At 35.5% G+C, this 25,938-nt stretch overlaps 1 protein-coding gene across 4 annotated transcripts in view; it reads right to left on the bottom strand.

The window, feature by feature from the left end:
- Positions 1–25,938, bottom strand: part of LOC310902391 (uncharacterized protein) — a 495,211-nt gene that overhangs the window by 257,703 nt on the left and 211,570 nt on the right. For 3 of the 4 annotated variants that reach the window (XM_083843889.1, XM_083843891.1, XM_083843890.1), the window contains exons 1-3: positions 22,948–23,565; positions 2,940–3,040; positions 2,349–2,423 (exon numbers count right to left, since the gene is read on the bottom strand). The exons of the other annotated variant lie outside the window; for it this stretch is intronic. In XM_083843889.1, coding sequence (XP_083700015.1) covers positions 2,349–2,423; positions 2,940–3,040; positions 22,948–23,137 — 366 coding nt within the window. In that variant the 5' untranslated portion in view covers positions 23,138–23,565. Of the gene's footprint in view, positions 1–2,348; positions 2,424–2,939; positions 3,041–22,947; positions 23,566–25,938 lie in introns of those variants that run through there. 4 annotated transcript variants of the gene reach the window in all.

Raw genomic sequence — 25,938 nt, 5'->3', positions numbered from 1 at the left:
CCTCTGCCAGCTTTTGGACACCTAACAACTCTTTTAGCCAAAGCCTAATATGCTGCAGTTTGTTGAAGTCCATATAACATGTTTTGTTAAACTTAACACTTTGTTAAACTTAATCAAGTGCCCATCTGCTTTCTACTTCAAGAATAATTTATCCTTCTTAGCTAAATAAACTTTTGTTTATTTATTTCTTAAACCTTCAGACTGATGTATTGATTGTATAACTGCTGAACTTCTACAGGGCTTGTAATTCTGTCAGAGAAATGAGACGATTAAGAATACAGTCACGTACCTCAGAGCCTTCTTCATATAAGCCTACGTAAGCCTATGTAAGTTGAAAGGTCCACTTTAAATAAAGAAATAAACAAACTCATGTGACTCATGTGACTACTTCTGTTTTTCCTTTATCACAATGTACTGACTGGATGTCATTTGCAGAAACCAGAGAAATCTAGAGAAACCACTGGGGTTTTCAATATTTCAGTAGTCATAGCAAAAAGAGGCAAGTGGCAGATTAAAGAAGAAGGGCTGGAAACCTTGGAATCTGTTAAAACTTCTTTTCTTTCCTTTTGTTGTTCTTTTTCTCCCCCCCCACCCCAGCCACAGCTCTTCCTGAGACCTCATGATTAGAAAACTCAGACCATGACAACATTGACTAGCTAGGTAGAGCATCTTAGAACATTTAGTCTGATACCAATAAGGAAAATTATGTAATTACTTCTGTGTATGGGGTTCTAGTTGTAAGGAGTACCCTCACTGCAAGATGGCAGATTGCCATCTGGCTGACTGCCTGTGAACGAGTGTCTTGTTGAGAAGTTTTAGAAAGCCTGGCATATTCCATTTATAATATACATTCTCTGACGTAAAAGCCCCAGTTTGTGATTTTAGAATGTACTTTTTTACTAATACTAATTCATGCAAGAAAAATTTGTTTGTGGAGATGAAACACTACAAGTAAGAACAGAAGGGTTTGGGGGATTCATGAGTACAAAAACCGTTCCACCTTGTCTTCAGAATATAATTCTAAAAATCCTAATAAATATTCCTCACTATTTCATATTCAAGATACAATTCTGCAAGAACTTAACTACATGCTTTACTTTGTAAGCTAAAGAGGTTGCAATAGAGACACAAACTAATAGAGAGCTAAAGTCTGGGAGCAAATCCTTGTGGAAAGAAAAACACACATTAGACTGACATTTTACTATTTTGCTGGAATCCTCAACTTCAATGTGTAGCTTATATTTACACAGTCTGATGTATTATGCCTTTTTTTTTTTTCCCCTCCTTCCCTGTGTCCTGAAAGACATGGAGTCCTATATTAACAGTAGAATGGTGGAAGAAAGGGGTTTGGAAGATTTCTTCTCCTTGTTCCGTCAGCTCAGCTAAAAGGTACCGGTCAAACCTGCCAAGATGTTAATTGTCTGACATGCAGGAATAATAAACACCCAGTGCCTCTAAAAGCAATTTTGGCATCTTCTGGTTATGACTGCAATCGTTAAAAAACTCCCCACATTTTACATGAACGAATCTCTCTATGATGAGACAGCCACAAGGGAAAGAAGTATGTAAGCCTGTATGCACAATAGAAAAATAGGGCTATATACGAAGAGGATATTTCAACAACAACAAAAATCCTGGTAAATTTCTTTAGTTTTTTAATGATCAAACCTATCAGGGAACACTTATTATTCTTCACTTTTGAACTTAATTCATTGTGCAAGAAAACCCAAACACAAAGCAAAAACTAAAACCCACCAGCTTTTTGCAACACATCAGTATCCTCCCCCCGCCTTTTTTTTTTTTGATAAAATTCCTGCAGTGTTTTATTGTTTCACTCTTACTTACTTCTTATTTTTAAATCACACAGCTTTAGAATCCCACATGGGTAATAGCTTTGAAACTAGCAGGATCTTTATTTAAGATATATGCTAGTGTCATAATAGCAATGACTACAGACAGAATGTAACATAGACACTTCATTATTGGCTCTGGGAAAATCGAACAAGCATTCTTTCAGGAGGTTATTTACCTAGAAGCTAAACAACTGATAATATGATCCATACTTTCAAAATTATGCTGGTATAGTTTACTTCATAAAATATTTGAAGCAGATACTCCCAGGCCCATCATCCTCCTATATGCTATACTGCATATAATCTCGTTTACATTATCACAGACAGCACATCCAATAAAGTATACATACATAGGAAATGTAAGGCTCAGAATTTCCAAAAGCTGGGATTTACTTCTACAGGAAAGGACGTTCTTCATCACAAGGGTTTAACACGCACAGAGTTTAATCCAACGTTACTTGATCCATTCAGTGCATGGAAATGTAATAACCACACCTGTCCATTCAGAAGATGGGCCTTAATTTCCAAAACAGGAGGAAGGTTGCAGGAGGACTTGAAATCCCTTCCTGACTGAGGTCAGAAAAATCAAAGACAAAATGAAAGAGGATAAGGTTAGATGTCACTTTTTAAGGAAAACAAGGAACAAATAAAATCTAAGAAATTTCTCCAACCTGAAGATTTCATCTGAAAACTGGGGTTGCAGGATATTCATTAAAATTAAGATGTTTGACTGTGCCCTTGGCTAAGTATTCACAATATAAAGAAGCATCAGCATCTTCACTAACACAAAGCAAAGTTGCACAGTACCTGAATAAGAAGGGCAGTGCAGGTTTTGTGACAGTGACCATGGCCAGCCAACAGCCCGATTGTTGGACCAATCAAACAACAAGGCCAGTCTGAAGTGAAGCAGGCAAGGCGCTAGAGCAGGCACAAGCAAACCTGCAGCTTGTGTCAGGCAAGGGCTAAGGTGAAGAGACTGAAGTAAAATGCAGCTCTCATACCACAGCAGAAAGGAATTCCAAAATGCTTCTCACAGCTGTTTCTTCCCAGAGCAGTCAGATCTAAGGTCACACAGCTGCACCATACCTGATCTGAGCTCAAACACAGGCAGCTGAATCCCTTGCAGATAAGAAAAGGTCTTGCAGGACATATTGGTGCATTCCTGGTCCTGACAAGGTAGCTACCACCTGGGTGTTTGAGAAAAAAGATGAATTGGGCCTTCTGAATAATGTTCTTACCAGCTGCCAATAAAGTCTTTAGAAATGTGCATTACTATGTTTTCTCTTTTACATTTTGACTATATATATATATATACACATATATTTTGCTTTATCTTAACCTTGTGTGTACAGCAGGCTATGTCAGAAAAATAAAAAAAACAGCAGGCTCCAAAACATGCAGTTCCTGTGGCAGTGTCAAGTCTTAGCAGTTGGAGTCTGCATCTCTACTGGTGTCTGACTTCCAAATACATTTTCTTTGGGTATTCAGAAATATGCATTTTGCTCAGCAGCCCCTCTCTAGCTGGGGAACTCTCCTGAGAAGCTGAGGTGATGATTAAGCAAAAGGTACCGAGCTCTGCACTTGCTGGTGTCAGGAAGAATGAAAACAAATAGGATACCATGACAGTGAAGTCCAGAAGAGATTTTATTCACATTGGTGCTTCCTTATTGCATGAAGGCCATAAACCTCTTATCCTTGGTCCTGGCCTTTAAAAGGATGGTGGGGCAAGTCACCTTTTTGCTACAGCTACAGTTCTTTTGCATGCACTTAGAGATCTTACTAACAGTGTACTATAAATCCTGCTAGTATCTGAAGTTTTAAGTTTTGCTTAACTGGGATGCAAACAAAGGCTAAAATGTTGGTAAACAACACAAAACATTCCTCAAACTAAGCATTAATGCAGAAGGCAAATGAGTTCATTATGGTATCAAAACAAAAAGAATTTCACACCATACCCAGGAATGGCTGCGTGGGTCAGCTTTATTAAGACTTGGTTGCCAAAATTTTATGACTTTGAGTAAAAGATTAAATTATTTAATATCTAACCTAACATCTGCATATAAATGATGCAAGTCCATCAAAAATCACCTGAATATCCTGAAAGCTCAAGCTTTAAAAACATTAGGTTTTAAAGAGAATGAAGTTACAGCAAAAAGGAATTTTCCATTGAGAGTTCAATAACTCTTCATTGTTATTTAGCAAGGGCATAAATATCTGCAACCAATAAAAAATGGTTTGTACCACCCACAGCTGGAGGAACATAAAGGAAGGAACTACGCAAACATTCCTTTGTAGCACTCCACTCAGAAGAGGAAAGCTTGCTGAAAAGAGTAGCAAAATGCTTAGAGTAGCCCAGGGTTCTGACATTCAATAGTGTTGGAAGGATTCAGATTCAGAACTGAGCAGTGAGCATTTGCATAGATATTTTTGACAGATCCTACTTTTTTGTCAGTAAAAGAATTAATCAATACTAAATTTAACGCATCACAATGATACTCAGCTAATTTTGAAAGCAATCTGAGTGTGCATCTATATGCATAACTTTGAGAGAAAATACTAAAAAAAAAGGCTTTGCTTCATATGAAAAATAGGGAAAGATAAATATACTACACATAAATATGTAGCGTAAATGTAGATAACCTAGAGTGCTTTTTAATAAGCATTTTTAAAATTTAAAGCCATTATATTTAATCTGCAAAGCCATATTAAAAGGTCAGAATTAATGAGTGTCTCACAATAAAATCATGCAAATTATGTGAGACGTCATCTTGCCAGTTTTAATAGCAGCTGACCATTATTATTCTAAATAAATAGCCTCGTATTCAAATATACCTTATTGACAGATAGAATGTGCTGCTCGGTTATGCAGCAGGGCAATGAATAAACGAAAATAAATGAAGTAAAGTGAGCAGATATCTGGCATCAAAAGAATGGCTCTGTGGGATACAAACAAGTAAAACATGGGGATGAAATGAATTGGAACTGAATCTATTTGCATTACGGATTGAACACGATGTGCTCAGTAGGAAGGCAAGCAACACTTCACTGAACAATAGCAAAATAAGTTGAATATCCCAGCAATGTTTTTATGTTCTAGAAATAAGCTTTTGTTGTTGTTAACACTTCAGCCACACTTTTTTTTTTCCACCAAAACTTGTAAAAATATATATATAAATCCTGTTTGCATCTCTATTTTCAAGTCATTCTATAGTTCTAAATATGCTGTAGTGCTATGGGACAGCTTTTCAATTACAGATTTGCTTTGAAATTTTTTACAGGCCCAGTATTATGCTTTGACTTCCTCTAGTAAATCTTAGTTTCAAAGTCCACACACATGGAGAATCAATTCACACTTTTCTAAGAATAAACATTAAACATGAAGGCTAAAAAGATTCATTTGTTTAAATGTCACACCATTTTCACAGACTTAGAAGAATGGACAAATGGTATTTTCTCTTAAAAATGAACTATAGTTTATAATTAACATAGCTTATAATTAGCACTGGAAAAAAGATGAAAAATCATGGCATATTCTATTTAAGGTGTATCTTCCATTCTGGACTCTTCCTTTTGTGTTGCTCCTGACAGAAAATGAGCTCAGCTTACTAAGGATTGCAGTTTTAAACCCATCTGTGTGACTGAAACTGGGGGAAATTTAACACTGAATTCAACATGTGCACAATCTAATAATAATAATAATAATAATAAACACAAGGACAAAAAGAAAATATCTAAAATCTGTGCTAAATCTAGATGATTTTCTTTTATATTGCCTCTTTTGCCACTATTCTTACTGTGAAGAGGTGACAGGAAGACACATTCAGATGTAAACTTTACCTTTCCTCTAAAAGCATACAGAAGGTATTTTTCATCTTCCACCCTGAAAATAAGATTTATATAGAATCTGAATGCTATATAGACTTGTACTTCTGTAGGAGATGCATCTCACTGAAGGAAAGATCAGTTAAATAAAAGTCTCAGTTGTTTACATACTTATCAGAGAAGACTAAAACTGAGGAAACAAACTGTCCCATGATATCTTGAGTATTTCATGTTAGACATTATTCCTGCAACTGCACCACCAACCTCATTTGGCATCTATAGATGTGAGAAAATGTACAGAAGGTACCACCTTAATTTTAAATACAGGAAACAAAAATGAAGGAAGAAAATCAGCTTTCCTTTATCTACTCTGATGGCCTACCTACACAATTATCTCTTTAATGACTTTCATTAATTTTAGGAGATCATTATCTTTCCTTATATCCCAGTTCTAGGACTACACATATTTTTAAATACTTAAAGTGTACTTTTGAACAAAAATGCTAATTCTTAACATGATTTAGGTAAATTTTCAGTCCGGCTCTAAATCTGCTATTCTGAAGAAATCTGTTTATTTTATCATAAGGTGCGTGGTATTGGGACATGGTTTAGTGGGTGATATTGGTGGTAGGGGGATGGTTGGACCAGATGATCTTGGAGGTCTTTTCCAACCTTAATGATTCCATTATATATTTTAATACTCACTCTTTACTCATATCTCTATCCCTCCATTTCCCGTTTAAAGAATTAGAAAAATAACTCTTCATACACAGCATGAGATTCTTTACATTCTGACTGTGCAAAAATAGAAAGTGCAAAACCATAGCAAGCTCTTCTAGCACTAGTGAAATAACCCTTTCATGGTTTTAAAACCCTTTAAAACCCTTAAAAAAAAAAAACTTTAAAACCCTTTCATGGTTTTAAAATTCCTATCATGTCTTATCAACTGTATGACTGCAGTTCTTTTAAAGTACGTTTTTACATAATTAAGATATTTTGAAACTGGATATGGTGATATTTTAAAAAGGACCTTGACAAAAATCTCTAAGGTAATAAGTGAACTTATTTCCACTGTTTTATGTATTTAACTTAACAGGAGTAAACTGTCTCGTATTCTACACTAAATGTGAAATAATATCTAAATAACAGACCAGTCTTTCAACTATTCTGAGGGAGAAGGCAGCTTGAATTTTTCTTAGCCTGGTATAGTCTTAAGTATAATATTCTGTAGTATTGTAGATTTAATTCTTATGTGTAGGGAGAGACAGTAAGTATTTCCTGTAGTAGCACATAATGAAATTCACATACAAGTTCATACACGGGAGAGACAAGAAGAATTTACACTCATTCCAGCAAAGAAATAAAGACATAGAAACAGTTTATTGATCTTATCTTCTCAGAAATCTCTAAGAATTACGTAAATCAGACTGCTTTTCCAGTAGAATAATAGTTATTTTTACAGATTTTCTGTATATAATGAACGCATTCAACTTTACCATAGCAATTAATGCAAGAATTCTCTTGGCTTCAAAAGATTCAATTTTAGAGTTATACTTTTGAATAGCATGTTTGAAAGTTTTCAAAAATATTCTATACAAACATAATTATCTATTATATTCAGTAAGATATCTACCAAAACATATGTAATTTTTGGTAAAATGATATTGCAGGGTTTTCTCATGCAGTTCTTTGTGACTGTTTCTAAATTAAATATGGGTGACTGTTACCATGATTTCTATTAAATTAATATTTTAAAGCATCATCTAGCTGTCTACGAAATGAAACCTACTTATTGACATAGGGAATGTACCTGATATATTTATTTCCCTCTGTTTACCTGCCTATTATAAACTTCAGAAACTAAACTAGTAACTGATATAAATTGCTGTCACTGGAGGTCATAATGTATGCCACTTGCAGATCCTACTTTCTATGCCAGTTCCTGAACTGAGAATAGACAACGTAAAGATTTAAGGCAGAAACATGAATTTGGGACGCATCATCTAACTATAAGCTTTGCATGGTTAGGACATTTTCTCACAACTGTCTGTACTATTCTCCTTTTAATTCTTCTTATCCTGTTGCTTGAAATATTTTTTCCCCTCCCTCAGTAACCTTATGGTAATGGCACTGAATGTTAAAAGTATTAAGGCCAGCTCCAAACAATCACTCTGAAGGAAAGATAATTCTTCAGGTCATAAGAAACCACTGTGACATGATTTTAAATTGGAATCACTTTTGTGGCAAGCCATTTTTCCCTGGTATACACTGGGTGTATTGAAAGATCACCGTCTTGGTGAAGAAATTGTCTTCCCCAACTGTACAAAATGTGATGCTTCTTCATCAGGAATTCTCTTTTGATTACAGCATATTTTCTCCTTTTACTTTCTCTATCGATGTAAGATATGGGCAATTTGATGAGCACACCATTTATTCACCTTCTAGCCACTAGACTTTTAAGTGTATTTCTAATGGTCTGGCCTAGCCTTGAGTCGCAATGAAGAGTGAGTTAGTAGCATTACAATTTAATTTGTGTGTGTGCATGGGGGGGGGGGGGGGGAAGGGGAGGTTGTTTTTTTCTTCATTAAAACAGACTAAAGAGGGATAATTCTAAAACTGTGTATAAAAAGGAACATTTCCATCAAGAAACATTCTGCAGAGAGTATAGTTTTGGTCAGCCTGCACTAAGAACAGTTTCTTGCAGTATGAGCTTAGCGCTGATAATGAAGGAAAATTAGCAGATACAAGGTTGAGAACTGTCAGTTGATAGTGTAGCCAGCAGCTATTACAGTATCCCAAGTAGATTTGGGATAAAAAAGATACTGTAAATCCTGATAAAAATCATATATATATATATATATATATAAGAGTATTATTATAGACAAAAGAGTATTATATTAAAACAAATAAGAAAAAAAGACAATCAAAAACTCTAGCTATAAAATTACAGTCTTTCAAGGAATAGTAAAAAGTATAAATACAGGTCATGCGATAAGGTAATCATTTCATGAATACTTACTTACAAGAGAAATCCATAAGACTCAAAAACATCCAAACACACACAAAACCACAAACAAACAAACCAAAAAAGAATAAATTATGGAAAAATCCATAGTGAAAACAGATATTAGTTTACAGGAAATCACACCTTTGGATTTGTTTGCGATCATTTTGAGTAAGTACATTTTGAAAAAGCTCCAGCAGGCAATTAGAGATCCTTCTGCCCAAACCCCTCAGCTTGTTTTTACAGAAAACAAACAAATGAAACATCTGATCATTTAATTTTCCCTCTCCTTTTAATTACTTATCTCCTATCATCATCTCTTCTTTTGCTCTCTTATTATTTCAAAATTTCCAATCATTGTTTCCTCTATTATTGTTTGTATTGTCCCAGTCAGAAGGGTATTCCTGATCTTCTAAAGTACTGGGAGTATGTTCAGTACGAGAGGAAACCAGTTTTGGGTAATGACATCAGCCTATGAGCCTGGGATTTTAATGGGAATCAGTGGTGCTGAATCTCCCAGGGCTGTGGCATTTCCCTAAAAATATGATAATTCCAAAATTAAGGGTCATACGTGACAATGTCTCAGGATTCAAATAGAGAAGGAAAATCAAAGCCAGAAAAGTAATGTATTTGATCTGAAATTTACATGGGAGAACAACGTAGTCCTAACAGACAAAATAAAAAGTTAAATCAGTTCAAATGCTGTTACAATGTGTGCTTAGATAAGGAAGTTATTTGAAATTTTAGGAGCTCCTTAATATAACAATTTTACTATAATATCCAGAAAAAAATGACTCTCCTTCACGTGAATATTAAATTCTGTCCTTCTGTAATGAAGGACAAGGCTCCTCACAAGGCCAGTCCAACTATGGGGAATGAATTGTTAGGAAAATTAAAAAATACCTGCCTCAGATGTAACATGATTTCACTGATCACACATACTCTTGTACTTATATCCAAGCAAAGACCCTATCAACAGAAATCAATGCAAGAACATGCATCATTTCAAAATAAAAATATTCCAACTTATTTGTTGCTGTCTCTTAGACAACAGAAGTATTATGAAAACCTTTAAAAACCATCATGTAACATATCCTGAAAGATGCTCAGGTACTCTGGTGGGAGGTGACATACCTGTTTATTCTATTCCATATATCTGTTACAAAATACTGAGCAACATATCTAACTCATCAAGATAGCACGAACACTGAGATGTGCTTTTTTTTTTTTTTTTTTTAACAATTACAGTTAAACAGGAAAAATATTACATTTGCTACTGCTTCCTGACTGGATGGTATATGTCCAATTCAGCAGGCATTATGCAGTTCACAATTCCTCTTGCAGTCCATTATTCTCCTCCTGCAAAGGACTATTCTTAAAATTTTACAAGTGTTTACTCTAAAACTCAAATGTTTTGCTGTAAATTAAGTGGTCCATAAAAAGTCTAGAGAGAGTATTCACTATGTATTGACATAAGCTTTCACAGAAGAATAAGAACACTAAGGAATAAGGATGTACTTTCTTTCTCTCCCCTTTCTGTGAGTGAGTGCAGTTTGCATAAAAAGGGAAGAGACAAAGTGGCTGCAGGCAAGACTGTCCCTCTCCTGCCTGGCACCAACACCTGCAGGCAACTTGGTGCTTGCAGGAAAGCTGTCATTTGCCACTGATCCACAGAAATGGCAGAAAATGACTTTGCTGAATAATTGTGTCATGATGCAACTCAGAGCACTCAGATATAATTGTAGTCTTAAGATGAAGAAAACAAGAAAACCTTGAAGAAAACAGGGAGACATAGTCTTGACAAAGCAGAAGCAAGGGAGAGAAGGGATGAAAGCAAAAAAAAAAAAAAGCTTGCAAGAAATCCACCATCTCTTGTAACCATAGTTTTCATATAAAATAAATTTTGAGGACTATTTTGAAGGAAGTTGTCCCACTATTTAAAGTCCATGAAAATCCTCCTTAAAATTAGTAGTTCAAAAATGGCATTTCCATCATCACTTTGTAATTTTGCAATATAACTTCTCATTCTGCAGTATATGCAGTAGATTGGCCACACTTAAACACACTATGTTACACAGTGCTGCTGAGTGCGAGACAGGAGGGGAGGGGTGGGATGGTTGAGCTTTTCAGAGCTGCTGAAACACCAAGCATCTGAGCTGAAATGCTGACATTTAAATTTTAAGTGAGAAGAAATGCTAGTTAATACTGGCTTGTTTTCAGCAGTGGGACAACTGCCACAAATATCTATGTTTTCTTTTTTCTCATTTTATTATTGAGTGAATTATAACGCAGAATTTTAAAGCTCATCATTGTTAAACTTTCATTTAGATGGCACTCTACCCATGTTTCTAGTACTTTTTTCTGTACCTCCACACTGGGCTGAAGCAGAAAATTCTACAGAAATGCCCAAATTTTTTCAATTATCTGCAGTATGATGCCAGATTTATTATGTGCCACCTCATTTCATTTATTGGTATTTACTGTCCTCCAGCTGTCAGGATCAATGCTCATTTTCAAACTGCTAGTTGACAGGCAGCATTTCTAGACTTGTTATGCATCTACACTTCATCCACACTGTTCCCTTCCCATCATTATTTGTAGCATCATCTCTAAACATGGAATCCTACCTTCAAATGTCATGCAATTATCCACAGAAGGGTACCTACATAACTAGATGCAGGGTTCTTCACTCTTCTCTTCAGAGAGACTTTTGATTTAGAGTTTGTCACGCCATGAAAATAATATCCAAGAATGCACTAGAATTAACACACAAGGGAAAATATTTACTCTGTTCCCTCACTCGGGCTAGCAGTGAATATTATTGTCAACATTACTATGTGGTTTTATCACCCTTTTTCCTCTTCCCTTAAACAGGGTTGAACCTGCAGTATTTCCAAAACAATCATTCGGTAACCCACATCCATAATATTTACTTATTTAACACTAAAAAAACAGCATGCAATGCTTAGAATACTGAAAGCATTTTAGAATGTTAAATAAAATCACTATAGATTTCAAGCAAAGAATCCAGTTAGCAAGAAGATAATTTCTATTTTTAATTTGTAATTCTGTTGAAAATTTTATTCAAAAACACAGAGGTGAAAAATCCTAGTGTAGTTACAATTTTAACCATTATCTGTTTCATTGCAATTTGAAATTTGTCATGGAATAATAAAATATTAAAACAGCCAGAGTACCTCAGGCCTTGAGTATAATTCAGAAATATCCAGGACTCCTCTGTAGGGGCAAGTTGTATAGTTGTAGGTTTATAGCTACTAGTGATTGAAGGACAGAATAGAAAAGATTTGTATGTAATAATTGCCAGAGCAACTGCTATGCTGGCGAAAAGCAAACATGATTTTGGATAAACAAGCCCTTTCTCAGGTTTGAAATAAACTCAAGTGATCTTTCAGAATTGAAGGAAGGTTTAGCTTTACTATTTAAAATTTGTCTGCTTCTTCTCTATCTATTAAGATACTACTTCCATTACAGTCCTTGAATTACCTGTGTCTAACATGTTAATAAGTGTATAAAGGTCAGAGCAGCACTGGTTCCAGGGCAGACCTGATTGGCAAGGAGGAATTCTTGTACATAGGAACAAAACGCAAACAGATTGTTTGTTTCTCTCTAAGTTAATGAGAATAGGGAAATCATACAGTAGTTTCTACACAAGTCTTGGGAAGAGAATGCTCAGACAACACTGGCAGACACAGCCATGCATTACCGTAAATTCAGATTTAAGCAGATCAATTCAGTGCTTCTGGAAAAGTTGAACCCAGAGCGTGTCAAGTGTATTGCTTCAGGAGTCTGCCACTGGCACACCTTGTGGATTAATATATCTGAAGAGTATTGCTGCAGTACCAAACTCACTTGTGAAAAATGCAAGATGAAAATGCAGTTCAAAGAGAGAAGAAGCTGTCAATGCATCAGAGGATTACTCCATGTTAACATTTTGCATTCACCAACTCAACAAAAGTATGGGGATTGAGGGGGGGGGGTTGTTTAGTTTTTATCTTCTTGTATCAGGATCATGACCTCACTGTTTTGGTTTCATGCACTTTCACTTTTAACCCTAAGTATTAGAGATTCTCTAATCCTGAAGAAAGGAAATGCTTAGGTTATTCTGAGTTGAAACTGACATTAAATTCTAATTGATTCCCCCCCCACCCCCATCCTTAGACTTTCATTCTGAGATAATTAGGCGGGTTTGGTGGAGGTATCCAGTATGCTAAGACTTTTTTTCTAACAAAACATTGTAGTAGGTCTAGACTTCTGTGTCTACTTTAATTTGAAGGTAATCCTATTAGACTGATGTACATGGAACATTTCCTCTCGGGCAGCAGTGACATTTGTAGGACAAAGGTCATGGTCAATAGTTCAGCGTACCCAAAAGCTACATTCTTCTGAAAGGATGTGTGAAAATAGGCTTAGTTCCAATACAGGGAAAATACAGATTATACCAAAACTATGAGCTACACGTGTCAGTGTGAAATACTGCTAAACCCTCCAGATGCACTTTCAGTAATTTAATCTGGGCCACTGGAACAGTGTTTCTATGATGCTGTACAATATAGTCTTAAGGTTTCTAAGAAAATTCATAGTTTTCAGCCTTTATAGACCAATTCATGAGGCAAGCTAAAGAAACATGGTGAGAACCTCTTGATATTCATGATAGCAAATGCACTTATTTACATTGTTCTGGATTAATTTTTTAGACATATTTTAGTGGTTTTTTTTGGGGTGTGTGTGTAAATTTGTGATTTTTTTTTTCTTCCCCTGGGAACAATTGTTATATGTTAGATGTCAAACTTGGGAAGATATATAAGTTAAAAGCTCATTTCTTCCTTACATTAAAAAAAAAAGTTTGATAGCAATGGAAGAGTGGATGCAAGTGATGCTTTTATGCATAATGCATACAGTTTCAGTCACGCAACACTTCTGTCAGTGCTGTGGGACCATTCATTTTAAATTTGGAAAATTCATATGAACATAGGTTCAATACTACATTCTATTAGTTCAGAGTGTATAAAATTAGCATCTTTGAGCCAAATAGAATTCATTGGTCTCTGTTTCCTACACAGAAGGCATTCACTGAAGTGTTCACATCCACTTCATTCCAATTAGCATACAGATCACACTCAGGGGGTACATACCACAAAATAGGTGGCAGACTTCTCACTGTTTTATCTTTTTTTCTTTTATGTGTCTTATAGGCCAGTGACCAGCAGGCTTGTAGAGCAACTGTAAATCTCATTGAATGTTTAACTTTGGATACACACATCTTATGGTTCATGTACACTGGTGTTTCTTTTCTGACAATTAAAACAGTTAATTGTGGTTATAGACTTATTAATGAAGAGTATTTATCAACAAAGATGACATTTTAAACATGTAATCCTGGTCTCTAATTCTTGCCTCAGTCCAAACCACGTGACAGCAATATGGTCCACAGAACACTGCAAGGCACTGCCTCTTTCCCAGACTGTATGACATTAAGTTTTCTCCTTTCTCTCCTTCTCTTTTCACAGGCTGTAAAATGGAGGTAAATTCTTTACCCAATGCTTAACTTTTCAGTCACAGATATCAAACTATTTATGTAACTGTCACAAAATATGATTTCAAATAGAAGAAAAAAATAGGAAAAGAGAATAGTAATACAATGAAGATTCTCGGAGCAGATTTTACCAAATGTCTATGATAGTGTGCTAGGTTTAGTACCAGAGGTCACTTATCATAACATATGAGCTTAAATATACACATTCAAATTTTACTCATGATTCCTACGTATTTATGGAAAAAAAGAGTATGTCTCATGTGGAAGTATTACCTTCATCCACTGTGTTGTTAATTATCGATGATCCCTTCTTAAGATTATGTTACTAATACTGTATTTTTTATTTTTTACAATATTTCTGAAATAAAATATTTTGTGACTAATGGATGTGATGGAATAGATTCATCATGCTCTAGGACAGAACGTTTGTAGGGTTCTAGCCATACAATCCAGCACAGACACCTGTTACTGCAGATGACTGGGAATGCTGGGAAGTATCTATAAAATACTGTGAAAACAAAACTACTGTAGCTGTTCATATTTAAGTGTGTGAGATGACGCAGCACTCGGTAATTACTTCTCATAGCTTAAGAGTTCAGTGACTAGAAAGAGAGGACAAATAAAGCAAAAGCCAAACAGTCTTTCCTTTCCCTGTTCCTTGTTTGTCAGACTGCTTGTCCCTCAATATTTCTATGGATAAATCTCATTGCTGAAGAAACTTTTTTTGTTGTTTTTAACTGTGTTGACAACAGCAACCAGGCTCAGAGAGGGAAGGCTGGAGAGTAAAAGTAATAGAAAAATGCATAAAGGTGATCAGTATTAGAGTACTATAAAAATGTGATACTGCCTACAACTGACTTTATATTTCAGGTTCTCTGAAGAAGTACAGTTCCTGCTATGTTTAGTACTGTGTCACAAGGATTTATTTTCATTTCCATTAGAAAAATATTATTGGAACCCTTGAAGAAAGAGTGAAAAGGTTTGTTTTCATACTGACACTTGAGCTGAATTCTTTATGGCTCACAATCTGTAAGTAACTCATAGCAGGAAAATAATTTCCTTTGATTTACAAACATAGAAGAAAACAATATAATTATAGATGAGAGATGACAGTCTCCCTGAAAGAATGGTTTTGTACTCAGAATCTCTCCTTATGAATAGAGATAGGTGATCATCATCGTTAGCTATTGGGAGATCTTTGTATAGATGACTGCTTTGCCTGGACAAACTGATCCTTAAAGTGATCAAAACAATGCGGCACCTCTTGGATAACTGCATTTGTTACCACAAGAGGGACCGAGAAAGCAGAGGGAAAAGGGAGAAGGGAAGAAACTGTCCAATGTAGTTTCAACCTTTTTTCATTTCTGAGTCCTCTGACTTTACTAGATTTACAAACTAGCTGAGTGCTGACATTCCTCCCTAAGGCAACCTAATGGTTGGCCACCAGATGCTCAAATGTAATAGCAAGTATTGTCTCCCATCACTGAGAAACTGAGCTATTGCCCCTCACATTCACTTAGATTTGCTCCTGTAACAAAAGAAAAAGCAATAGCACAAAAATGTCTTTCATAGTATATTGTTGTTCCCCCAAAGAAAAAAAAGAAAGAACCAAGTCTGAACATTCCTAATGCTGATTCTTGTTTTATAGAAGCAAATTTATGTGGCAAATGAAGATTTCCTTTAATACATTACATAAATGTACTCATAATATTTTAAATACTAAAAAAAAAAAAACCACAGACATTTACATTATCCTAGTAGACCTGAATATGATGCATCCTCAGCAGTTACAAAATAAAGTGATGCTTCCAACTCTAATGCAATAACTGGGCTCTCATTTTTAACACATGCACATTATTTTATCATGATTAGGACATTCAGGTATTTCTTCACTGATTTCATAAAAATAAGATATCACTTAAAACAGAAGGAATTGCAAACTTTTCCATGGTGAGGTGTTAGAGGACAACATTATAATATGAGATAGCTCTCAACTTTGCAATAAAATGTGACTCATACCTGATAAGAGTTAAATCATAGGCACTATCTTTGTGGGGGAAAAAAAAAATCTCTCTCATCAATCAAGGACAAGAGCTATACTTTGTTTTTTAGTGGACTTGATATGAGGAACAGCCATAGCAACATAAGAGTAGTGCAGAAGTCTGCAATCTATGATGGCTATAGCTAAATTTACAGTCCTTGACAGACTTGTCCTCCATGATTTTAAACTTTTTTTTTTTTTTAACTGATTTAATAGTTTGGCATCCTTCACATGCTCAGATATTGAATTTCATTAATTTTATTAGTTACACATATGAAAAAGTACCTTTTTCTTATTCCGCTTCAACAGAGTCACTTCAATCTAAAATTACAGAAAATTTATGTATTTGATTAAAAGATGAAATCAACTCCTGTCTTCCCTTAAGCTTTCTTCATAGTTCTGCCTGTAAAGATTCAGTATAATCCAGGAGTAATGTGGACTTTTTCTTTTTCTCCCCATTGATGGGTAGAAAGTCAGAAATTTTACAATTTGATTGAACCCTAAACTGTTGAACTAAATAGTACAATTTTAGTCTACAACAAGATGTACAGGAGAGGATGTCTTGCCAAACCTATGGCCTAGGTTGAATGGTCTTGAGTAATTATACCCATTAATTTAATAAAGCCCTCTTATGACTTATAGGCTTCCTAAAGATGCACTCTAAGCTTTAGGGTTCAAATCCAATCTTTCATAAAATTTAGGAATAAACATCTTGAGAGGGGTGAACTTCCCTCAATTATACATCCAAGTTGCAAGATAGAACAGTTTGAAGAGGATATTGATTTTCTCCAGTTACTGTGGTGGTAAGACTGGAGTGAATAATTTGAGGTCAGTCTTCTACACTTCATTCTCTGCAGTTATTCTTCCCTGGAAGCTATCCCATTTAAGGAAATGTAGAATGTCAAAGGAGAAAAAGTAATACTCCTGGTAGCTTGAACCTTACTTTTCAATAAGTCTAAGTTCACTTCCACCGCTGTAGTAAGTTGTTACATTTTACATGTTTTTACTATGCAATTGAAATATTTATACAATTGTTCATCTATTCCAATATGTCAGATCGCTTGCTCTGTACTGCACCCTGAATAGATGAGTGCCTTGTCCACTTTCAGACCAGTGGCATGCTGTCTGCTGACTACCACAGGTGTCTCCACAACAGTATGCAAAAATGGAAGCCTTGGGGGAATATCTCAGTGAATCACATTAAAAGAAAAGTGCACAAAAATTGTAGTACTCAAATTCAGTATTAAGTTGGGGAGCAATGCAGTGTGAATTTCCAGGCCGTGCACTGCAGAGGATGGATTCTGGAGCCACAGAGAGACTGAAGGAATACTGAATACACAAGCAATTCAAATACATATCTATATCAAGCTCAAGGTATCTAAAACCAGCCAAAACCAGATGCAATCCAAACCTTTTCCATAATGAAAAACTTGCAAATGACTCCACCTAATAGGAAGAGGCAACCACAAAGATATGTTGTTTTTATATGTGGCCTAAGGATTACTCTGTGGGTTGGTGTTTTTTTTTTTTCTCTTTGAAGATATGTATCTAGTTCAGTATAACAAACCTATCTTCGGCTTTGAAACCATTCTGTTGCCAGCCTTCAGCACTCTGATGTCTACTGTGGAAAATGCAATACTGAGGATTCACCCTATGCATATGCATGTGTATATGTATATATCTGTAAGCATGACTATGCATGCGCAAGTGAATTTGTCTTGAGCTTAGCCCATACATTCTTCTACACACAAATCAGGCCTATAACTGAAGAAAGCTTTTTTTCATTTCTTGTTCACACAGCAGACATGAAAAATTAGTTCCATGGCAGATGAGCATCCTGGAAGCACTTTGATTTGCCACAATAAATAAGACTTCTGTAAAGAATAATATATAAAATCGATGTCAGTTGCTGACAAAATGTGTTGAAGAGCTCCCTGCAGAACACAAGATAGTATTTGGATGTTCAGTTGGTATTTTGAATGTACAGCATTTCTTTAAGCTTCTAAATGAGGATTGGAGATAGTTCACATTTTCTGGAAGAAAAATAGCTGAAGGAAATACATTGTTTCATTTAAAAAACACATAAAGAATACAGGAACATGCATTAAGGAGTGTGTGTTGACTTCAGTATGCCTGAGACCACACCAGAGCATGAAAGATATGTCTGTCATATGTCTGCACATCAAAATTCTTCCTCTGGTCTCAACCACCACGTCTTCACTGTGGCACGTAGGTTATTATTTTGCTTTTGTGCATTCTGAGAATGCAGTTTCAATTGTATATGCTATTACATGCTTTTTTTGAAGCTCAGGATGGTTTCCAAATAAGTTGAGTATCCCTGACAAAGACTACACTTGCAACTGAATGGAGAGTTCACAGGCCACTGCCAAAACCAAGTTATTTCAGCTGTGCAAAGTACTTTTCAACTAAAAAGGTTCACCTGCTAAGTGATGCTGTTCTCAATCTGTTAGCATTTGTGTTTCTAAATTACATAGTTCTTTGAATTTGTCATTCAGCTACCTATGAGAAATGTATCTAGCTCTGATAATTCTTCCAAGGAAGCTTTCATAACCAAGTATTTGCATTTCTAGTGCAAGACTTTGATTCATTTCAACATAAGATTTCAAACTTAAAAGAAAAAAATGTAAATGTTCACTGAATTTAAAAGGGTCAAAGTATTAAGCAGTGGGTCATCTAGAAAACCAGAGTTTACTCCTGGAGCTCACTGAAAGATTTTAAAAGCCTCAGAGATATTTGCATCAGTATGGACTTGTAAGAGAACTTACATAAAATGTGATTAACAGCTGATGATTAAAATAAAGGCATTTCAGGGATATTGCTATTCCTTAGCTTCTATTTGCACTAATAGAAATAAGTACTGCTGTCCAATGGGGTTGCTACTAAGAATATCATAATTTTGTCACATGTCACAAGCAAAATAAGATAAATTCTACTACGAGGTTATTCTGGTGAATCAGTGAAATAACCATAGGAATAATATCAAGCTATTATTTTTAGAACAAGAAATTAAAATGTGAAGATTGAGTTTTTATTTTGTTAATGGTTATGAACCCACACAAACAATTAACAGTATGATTCGATATTACACTGACTGAAAGGGTGTTAACTATTATTTCAATAGAAATGTCTAGTTCCTTCAAAAAGTATTTAAATTGTTTCAATTTTTTTTTTCATTTAAATAAAGAGAACTGTTTTCATGAGACAATTCTTTTGTCAGAGAGGTTTGATTTTGAGGACTTTGTGAACTGAAATTTTTTTCCCCATTTCCCTACCCCCATAGGGAATATTATGTGAAAACCAGCTCCAAACTTGTATGCTGCTCCATCTCCACATTGATTCAACACACAGTGCATTTTATAACCATTTCAGATCCACAATTCCAGAAAATATTCCAGGCATCATATGATTGTCTCTATTCATATGGTGAAAAAAAGAGTTAGGAAAACTGATGAATATGATCAAAGAAAATACTGAGACCAAATCTTATTGCATTTTCATTGTTAAGAAGTACAAAGAAAATACGAAATGAGTGAAAAAAACTACACTTTTTGCCAAATAAACTTCTAAGGATTATGCCTAATTTTTTGGTCTTTTTTTCTTTTCCTTTCTTTAATACCAGACTTCATACTGTCTGTTTACATAGATTTTAATATTACAACCAAGGTTCTGCATTAAAGCAGTAAAAACCAAAGAATTTGCTTTCTAAGCAGAAATACTGCTTTCCAAAAGAATTTTGGCCACTCTGCTGCAAACCGAAAGTACATGCAGCATGGATAACAGATTCTTGAAATGTTAAACAGGCAAAACAGATGAATTACCAGACTTTACAAGATCAAGAACAAAGATGAGATTTGTTTACATTTTCTAGCTACCATGCTAAAAAAAAAAAAAAGTGTTCCCAAACTGAAACAACATAACTGGTATAAACTGATGGTGCTTTGCTAACTCCCAAGTCAGCTGTGTTGATCTCCACACACTGAGCTTCTGACCTATTGTTTCAATAAAATCTTCCAGTTTATTTCTGGCAGCCTGCTGAGGCAGGATTCCAGTCAAGCTATATCCCATTAAAGAATGTTGTCCATACACAACAAAACCAAGCCATTATTGTACCTTCACTATAAAATGACAAACGTAAGAACTACTATCTACTCCAGACTGGGAACTAATTAGGTTTGCATAAGATGCAATCTGACTCAAAAAAGAACATCTCTATAGTAACCACAGGCTTGTTTGTTTGTCAGTTTTGCACTAAATTGACATTACTCTTTTGTTAGATGCAAACCAGCCTGATGCAAACCAGGCCCTCAATGCAAAGAGAGTGGTACAAGTACCACTTATTCTTTGCAGTGGAAGCTTGCTAAACAGCTGTACTCTACAGCTTTATCTGTTTTGTGCTCATCAGTGGAAAAAGGCTAAGCACAGAAATGTCCAGAAAGGTTCATCTTGGATATAGGCTCGCTAAAGTTCAGCTGGAGCTACCTCATAAGAGTATGATTCAAAGAATTAGCGTGCAAGTAGCCACGTGGAGCCAGGAACATCTATATGTGTCCACGCAGATGGGGCCATAAATACATGTTCACATTTATCTCACGATCCTATATGGCTGAAAAGTATTATCTTCACTTTGCAAATGAGAAGCAAGATGAGAGAAAACTAAAGGACAGACTTCTCCTTGTGCTCATTTGAGTCATTCTGACTGGCTGAGTTCGGTATTATAAAGATTAATATAGCTGACTGATGCTCAGCAAGTCAGCCAAGCTCTTTGGCAGTGATAGTGAGGCCCCCTGTTCAGGGTTTTCATCAGAAAACTAGTCATAACCTCTTTTAAGGCCAAAGAGAAATCGTTGCAACTCCACAGAAAAGAAGATACCCTAGATTTCATAGAGAATGTCTGCAGTGCAATATTCTGAACTCTTTCAGCAGATGTCACAGATCCATCACCATTTTGCAAATTTCTCATCTAATCAATATAATTGCTCTCTCTAGGGAAATTAAAATCTACAATGGAAACTTGAGACAATGAAAAATGTCTTTTTCACCTTGTGAAAAAAGGCAAGATTTGTCTGTTTCAGGTTTTGTGAAGTACTTGACAAAAGTCAGCAAAAATATTTGCCACCTAAAACACCAGGAAACAGCTTTTAAGAAAAAGCTTCAAAGTAATTTATAAGGGGCCAGGATGATTTAAAAAAGAAGTTCTAAGGAGGTCTTACATATGCTACTTCCATATACCAAAGACAGCAAGAAAGTGTCATACAATGAAAACAGTAATAACAATAACTTGTATTTTACTTTGCACAAAGAAGAGGTAATGTTTTGAGTCTGTATTAGGAACATTTCATTCAACAAATAAGAAAGGAGGCAGCTTATAGACAATGAATAACTGCTGAAAAACTACTTTCTTTTTGCAGCTATCTGCAAGACTTGGGAATTCACATGTGTTTTGGAAAGTTTTAAAATAACCATGATTTCTTATCAGGAAAAGATGCTAGTTCAATTGTATCAACTTAATATTAGGAAGCTGAAGCTGGGGATAAAAAAACATTACCACTGCTATATAAAGAGAAAAATTATATGCATGACAACAATACAAGAAGATAATACTCTTTACAGAATTATTCCTGTAGTCACATGATTCTTTTAGAATTAAAGCTGTCTTATATAATCAGGGAAAAATTTTGAAGCCCAACATGACTAAGTAATTGAAATGGCCAGGGCTTGATTTCTCAAACAACATGTTAACAAACAGATAAGAGATGTCAACTCACCTAGTCATTGAGTCAGACATCAGCTTTAAGAACCTCCCTGCCAACACCATGCAAAGATCCTGCATCAGCCTGCCAGGTGCAACACAGCTAAAGCTTCTCGGGCAATCCCCATAAGCCTCAGCCTTTTCAACACAAAACTTTCTGCCTTGTCTAGTTTACAATGATCACTCTTTTCTTCCACCCCAACAAATAAGAGCACACATTTTTTTTCTCTGCTCTCAACTCATTATTTCAACAATGGTCTTTTAGTCAATGCAACATGAACAAGACCACAATAATGCTATGTTTTATACATTTAGCATCCACGTTGCCTTAATTCAAGCCGCTGTGCACTGAGAATACGAGAATATCTTATGTAAGCACTTACCATCTTCATTTAAATGGCAATCAACAATATATACAAACATTAAAAAAAAAAAGGCAAAATTTGGAAGCTAATACTACCAAATTCTACAAAGTGAAAGGATTTTTTTCATCCTCACTAGAAATTTGACTACAAATTATGAAGCAATAATATAACCTGAACTTTCTTTGAAAATAAAGTGAGAGAGGATGAAGTTCTAGTGCTTGGAGCTTGGAGTAATGCACTGTGTGCTTTTTTTTTTTTTAAGACTCCTTTGACTTTCCTAGTGTTAACAAGCATAAAATTTCTAGCAACTATTAAGAGAGCTTTCTACCTATATCTCACAAATATGAGTATTTAATATAAGAACTTATTAGTGGTTTTCCCCCCAGAGGGGGAGAGAACATTGAAATCCCTCCCTGCACTAAGGATACAATCAATACCCCCTTCAAAGACTTAATTTTCGTAAAAACAAGCATGCTCATCACAAGCATTACCCCAGCCAATTCAGAAACTAAATGGATTCAAAGATAAATCCTCTTACTGAAAATCCAAGCCGACCTGGAAAGAAACTTCACTGTGAACCTAGAGCTTTTTATTCTCTCCATTATACAACACAGCTGTTCCTGGACTAGTAACAAGGCACAGGGGTATTTGTATCCCATCCCCTCAATGCCTTCTGCTTTAATATTAAGCCTTAGTAGGAAAATGGAGCTTTTGAACTTTGGTTTCATTTAGGGGTTGCCTGATTACCTGAAGCCCTGGGAAATAGGTGCTTCCTGTAAATACTGTAATCTGTATGCATCTCTTTTGTAAGTTCTGCTGTGCAGAGAACCTGCAGGCTCTGAGTGCTGTGGGCTGTTGTGTCACAGTGCCCTGTTAGAAAATGTGAGTCAGCATGGAAACAGCCTGCAGTGGAAGAAATACAGGAGACTGCAGTGTGCTGAGCAGAGACTGTGCACTGCTGCCCTTATTGCATTATCATTTATTATGTGAAAAAAAAAAAAAAAAGTAGAAAAGCACATCTTCTACCAACATTTGTATTGTAGTAAGACATTTTAGAGCCAGACAGGGATATTTTCTATATGTGTTCAGCCACATCCATTAGTGATACTTTTAAACTGCTTTACTTAGCACATAGATGGAGTGGGCAGGAAACATAAAAATCCTTTATCTAGTTCATGGATAAAACATCTGTTTGCAAGAAAGCATTTGAGTTATGGTTGATTTTTTTAAAAGAGGATTAAGGCAACTCAAGAACTGCATGGGGAACAATCCAAGTAATAGCAGGTTGTGAAAATGTAAGAGTACTATTCATTATGCGCAGAATGAGACAGGATTTCCATGAAAAATATAATATACAATCATATGATTAAAGACAGTATTAAAAACATATTCACAAGGGCCAAATTAAGATTGTACTGACATAGTCTAATGTTTCAGTGTTTGCTCATGCAAACATAACACCATCTTTTTAATGGAAAGAGGATTGCAGAGATTAATTCGCCTTACTTTTGTTCTGAATGTGAACTAGATGCACACATATTATCATGAATTACTATGCATGGTTTATGATTCCAAGGAAGGTCTGTTTCTACAGTATATTTTTTTTCCTTAAAAATATAGAAGACAGAGAAGTTATGCAGATATTTTATTTATTTTTAATGAGTAAAAGAAGCTGTTTGTTCAGGAACAGGGGCTAAACAGAGGAGAGCTCATTCCAATATTATTTGCATGCATTGCAAAAAGGAATACTGTCCCCAAGTATACTCACTATTCCCAGAAATTACACAACAAATTTTAGTTTTCATTTTTGATAGTATTTATAGTTTTGCTTCCCTTTTTTAGATCCCATTATCTGATAGAGAAAGGAGGGGAGAAATAGAGCATGAGAAGGTGGAAACAAATAATTTAAGTAAAAATTGTGCTTTTCTACAAATTTTCATTATAACATGAAACATTTTTTTACAATAAAACCATAAAAATGCTTGACCAGATCAAGCTGTAACTGGTTTTCTTAAGTAACGGCACAAACAAATATGTCAAGTGATTGACAGTACTGCATTACTTACCATTCACATACTTTCACATCTGGAGATAACAAGGGGATGAGCACTGGTAAAAATGGAGGTCCTGGGAACAAGTTGTGTCAGGACAGTCTTATTTCCTTTAAAATTCTTTACTGGCTTGTTGGAGTTATGAATGGGGTAGAACTAGAAGATTCAGATGCTGGTAAGTTTTAGCTAGTGTTTCCCAGAGGACATTCTCATAAAAGAGATGAAGGATGTGCTCTTGGACTCTTCAAAGCTCTTCCTTGGGTCCAGTCCTATACAGCATTTTCATGAAGAATGAGAATGTGTGTCAAATATGAATTAAGGAGGACTTTCAGTACATGGAAGATTCATCTTGACAAGCTGGGGTAATGTATTGAAAAGATGGGATGTTATTTCCCAGGGACAAGTGGAAGGTCATTAGTCAGGCATTTCTAATTTTCACAAAACCTGAAGTAGGAACAATGTTCTGGTAGCAATTCTGCAGAAAATAGTCTGTGGTTGTACTGAATCACAAACTGTATATGAGTCAACAATGCAATGTCATTCTAAAATAAATAAATAAACAAACTCTCATCTTGGAGTGTATCAGGATACAGCCTGCTGTGATACTCTTGTGCTCTGCCTGGTACTAGACACTGGACTTGCCTCAGCAGGATATTAGTACCTGATAGAAGTGAAAGCATGGCACTTTAGGAGAGAGAGAGCCCAGGGTATGGAAATAGAAATGTGAGAAATCTAGAAAACAGAACCTGCAGAGGAAAGCTAAGAGAACGGGGATTCAAAAGACAAAAGGAAAAGTAATAATAATAAACACAAAATATGCAAAAGGCTGTTTGAAAGGGAATACAATATTTTTATAGCTATGTGGATGGGACAAGAAGAAAGGTTCAGGCTAGACATCAAAAAAGCCTTTAGCAAGAACAGAGATCTCTTCAGAGTAGATTGTGTCCTCTGAGGTTTGAAATCTCCATACTCACAGAAAGACTTGATACATCTGTCTAGGATCCCACATGTTCTACTAATCTCATTCAGGGTCAAAGAAACCTTGTAAGGTCCTCCCAGTCTATTTTTCCATAATAGGTTTAGTGATGCTCTAAAAATTCCACACATGCTGAGATTTCACATTAAATGAGATGCAGTTGGATGATGGCTGTTAGAAGTGGATTTAAACCTACATGTGAAAATGATCCAAAATCAGGCAAAATTTGGGGACCAAAAATGGAAAGAAAGAAATAATGAAAGGGGGGGGGGGGGGGGGGGCGGGGTATAAGTGTCTCCAATGTTTCTTTTCCAAGTAAAAGCTTACAAGTGTGATCATGCTCTCCTCCGATTTTGAAACTCTTAAGGGTTACCTGACAGAAGCAGAATTCAAAGCTAAAAGAGAACATACGTAATATTTACTCCTCACCAGGAAGCTACAGTGCAGGGCCATTATTCCATTCACTTGTAGAACAATGAAAGCAAGCAACATTGGAGGATTT

This window comes from Anser anser (genome assembly GCF_964211835.1).
Source record: "Anser anser genome assembly, chromosome: 7".
Taxonomy (NCBI): Eukaryota; Metazoa; Chordata; class Aves; order Anseriformes; family Anatidae; genus Anser; species Anser anser.
Note: the sequence above shows the minus strand (reverse complement) of the source record. Positions and strands in the feature narration are given on the sequence as shown.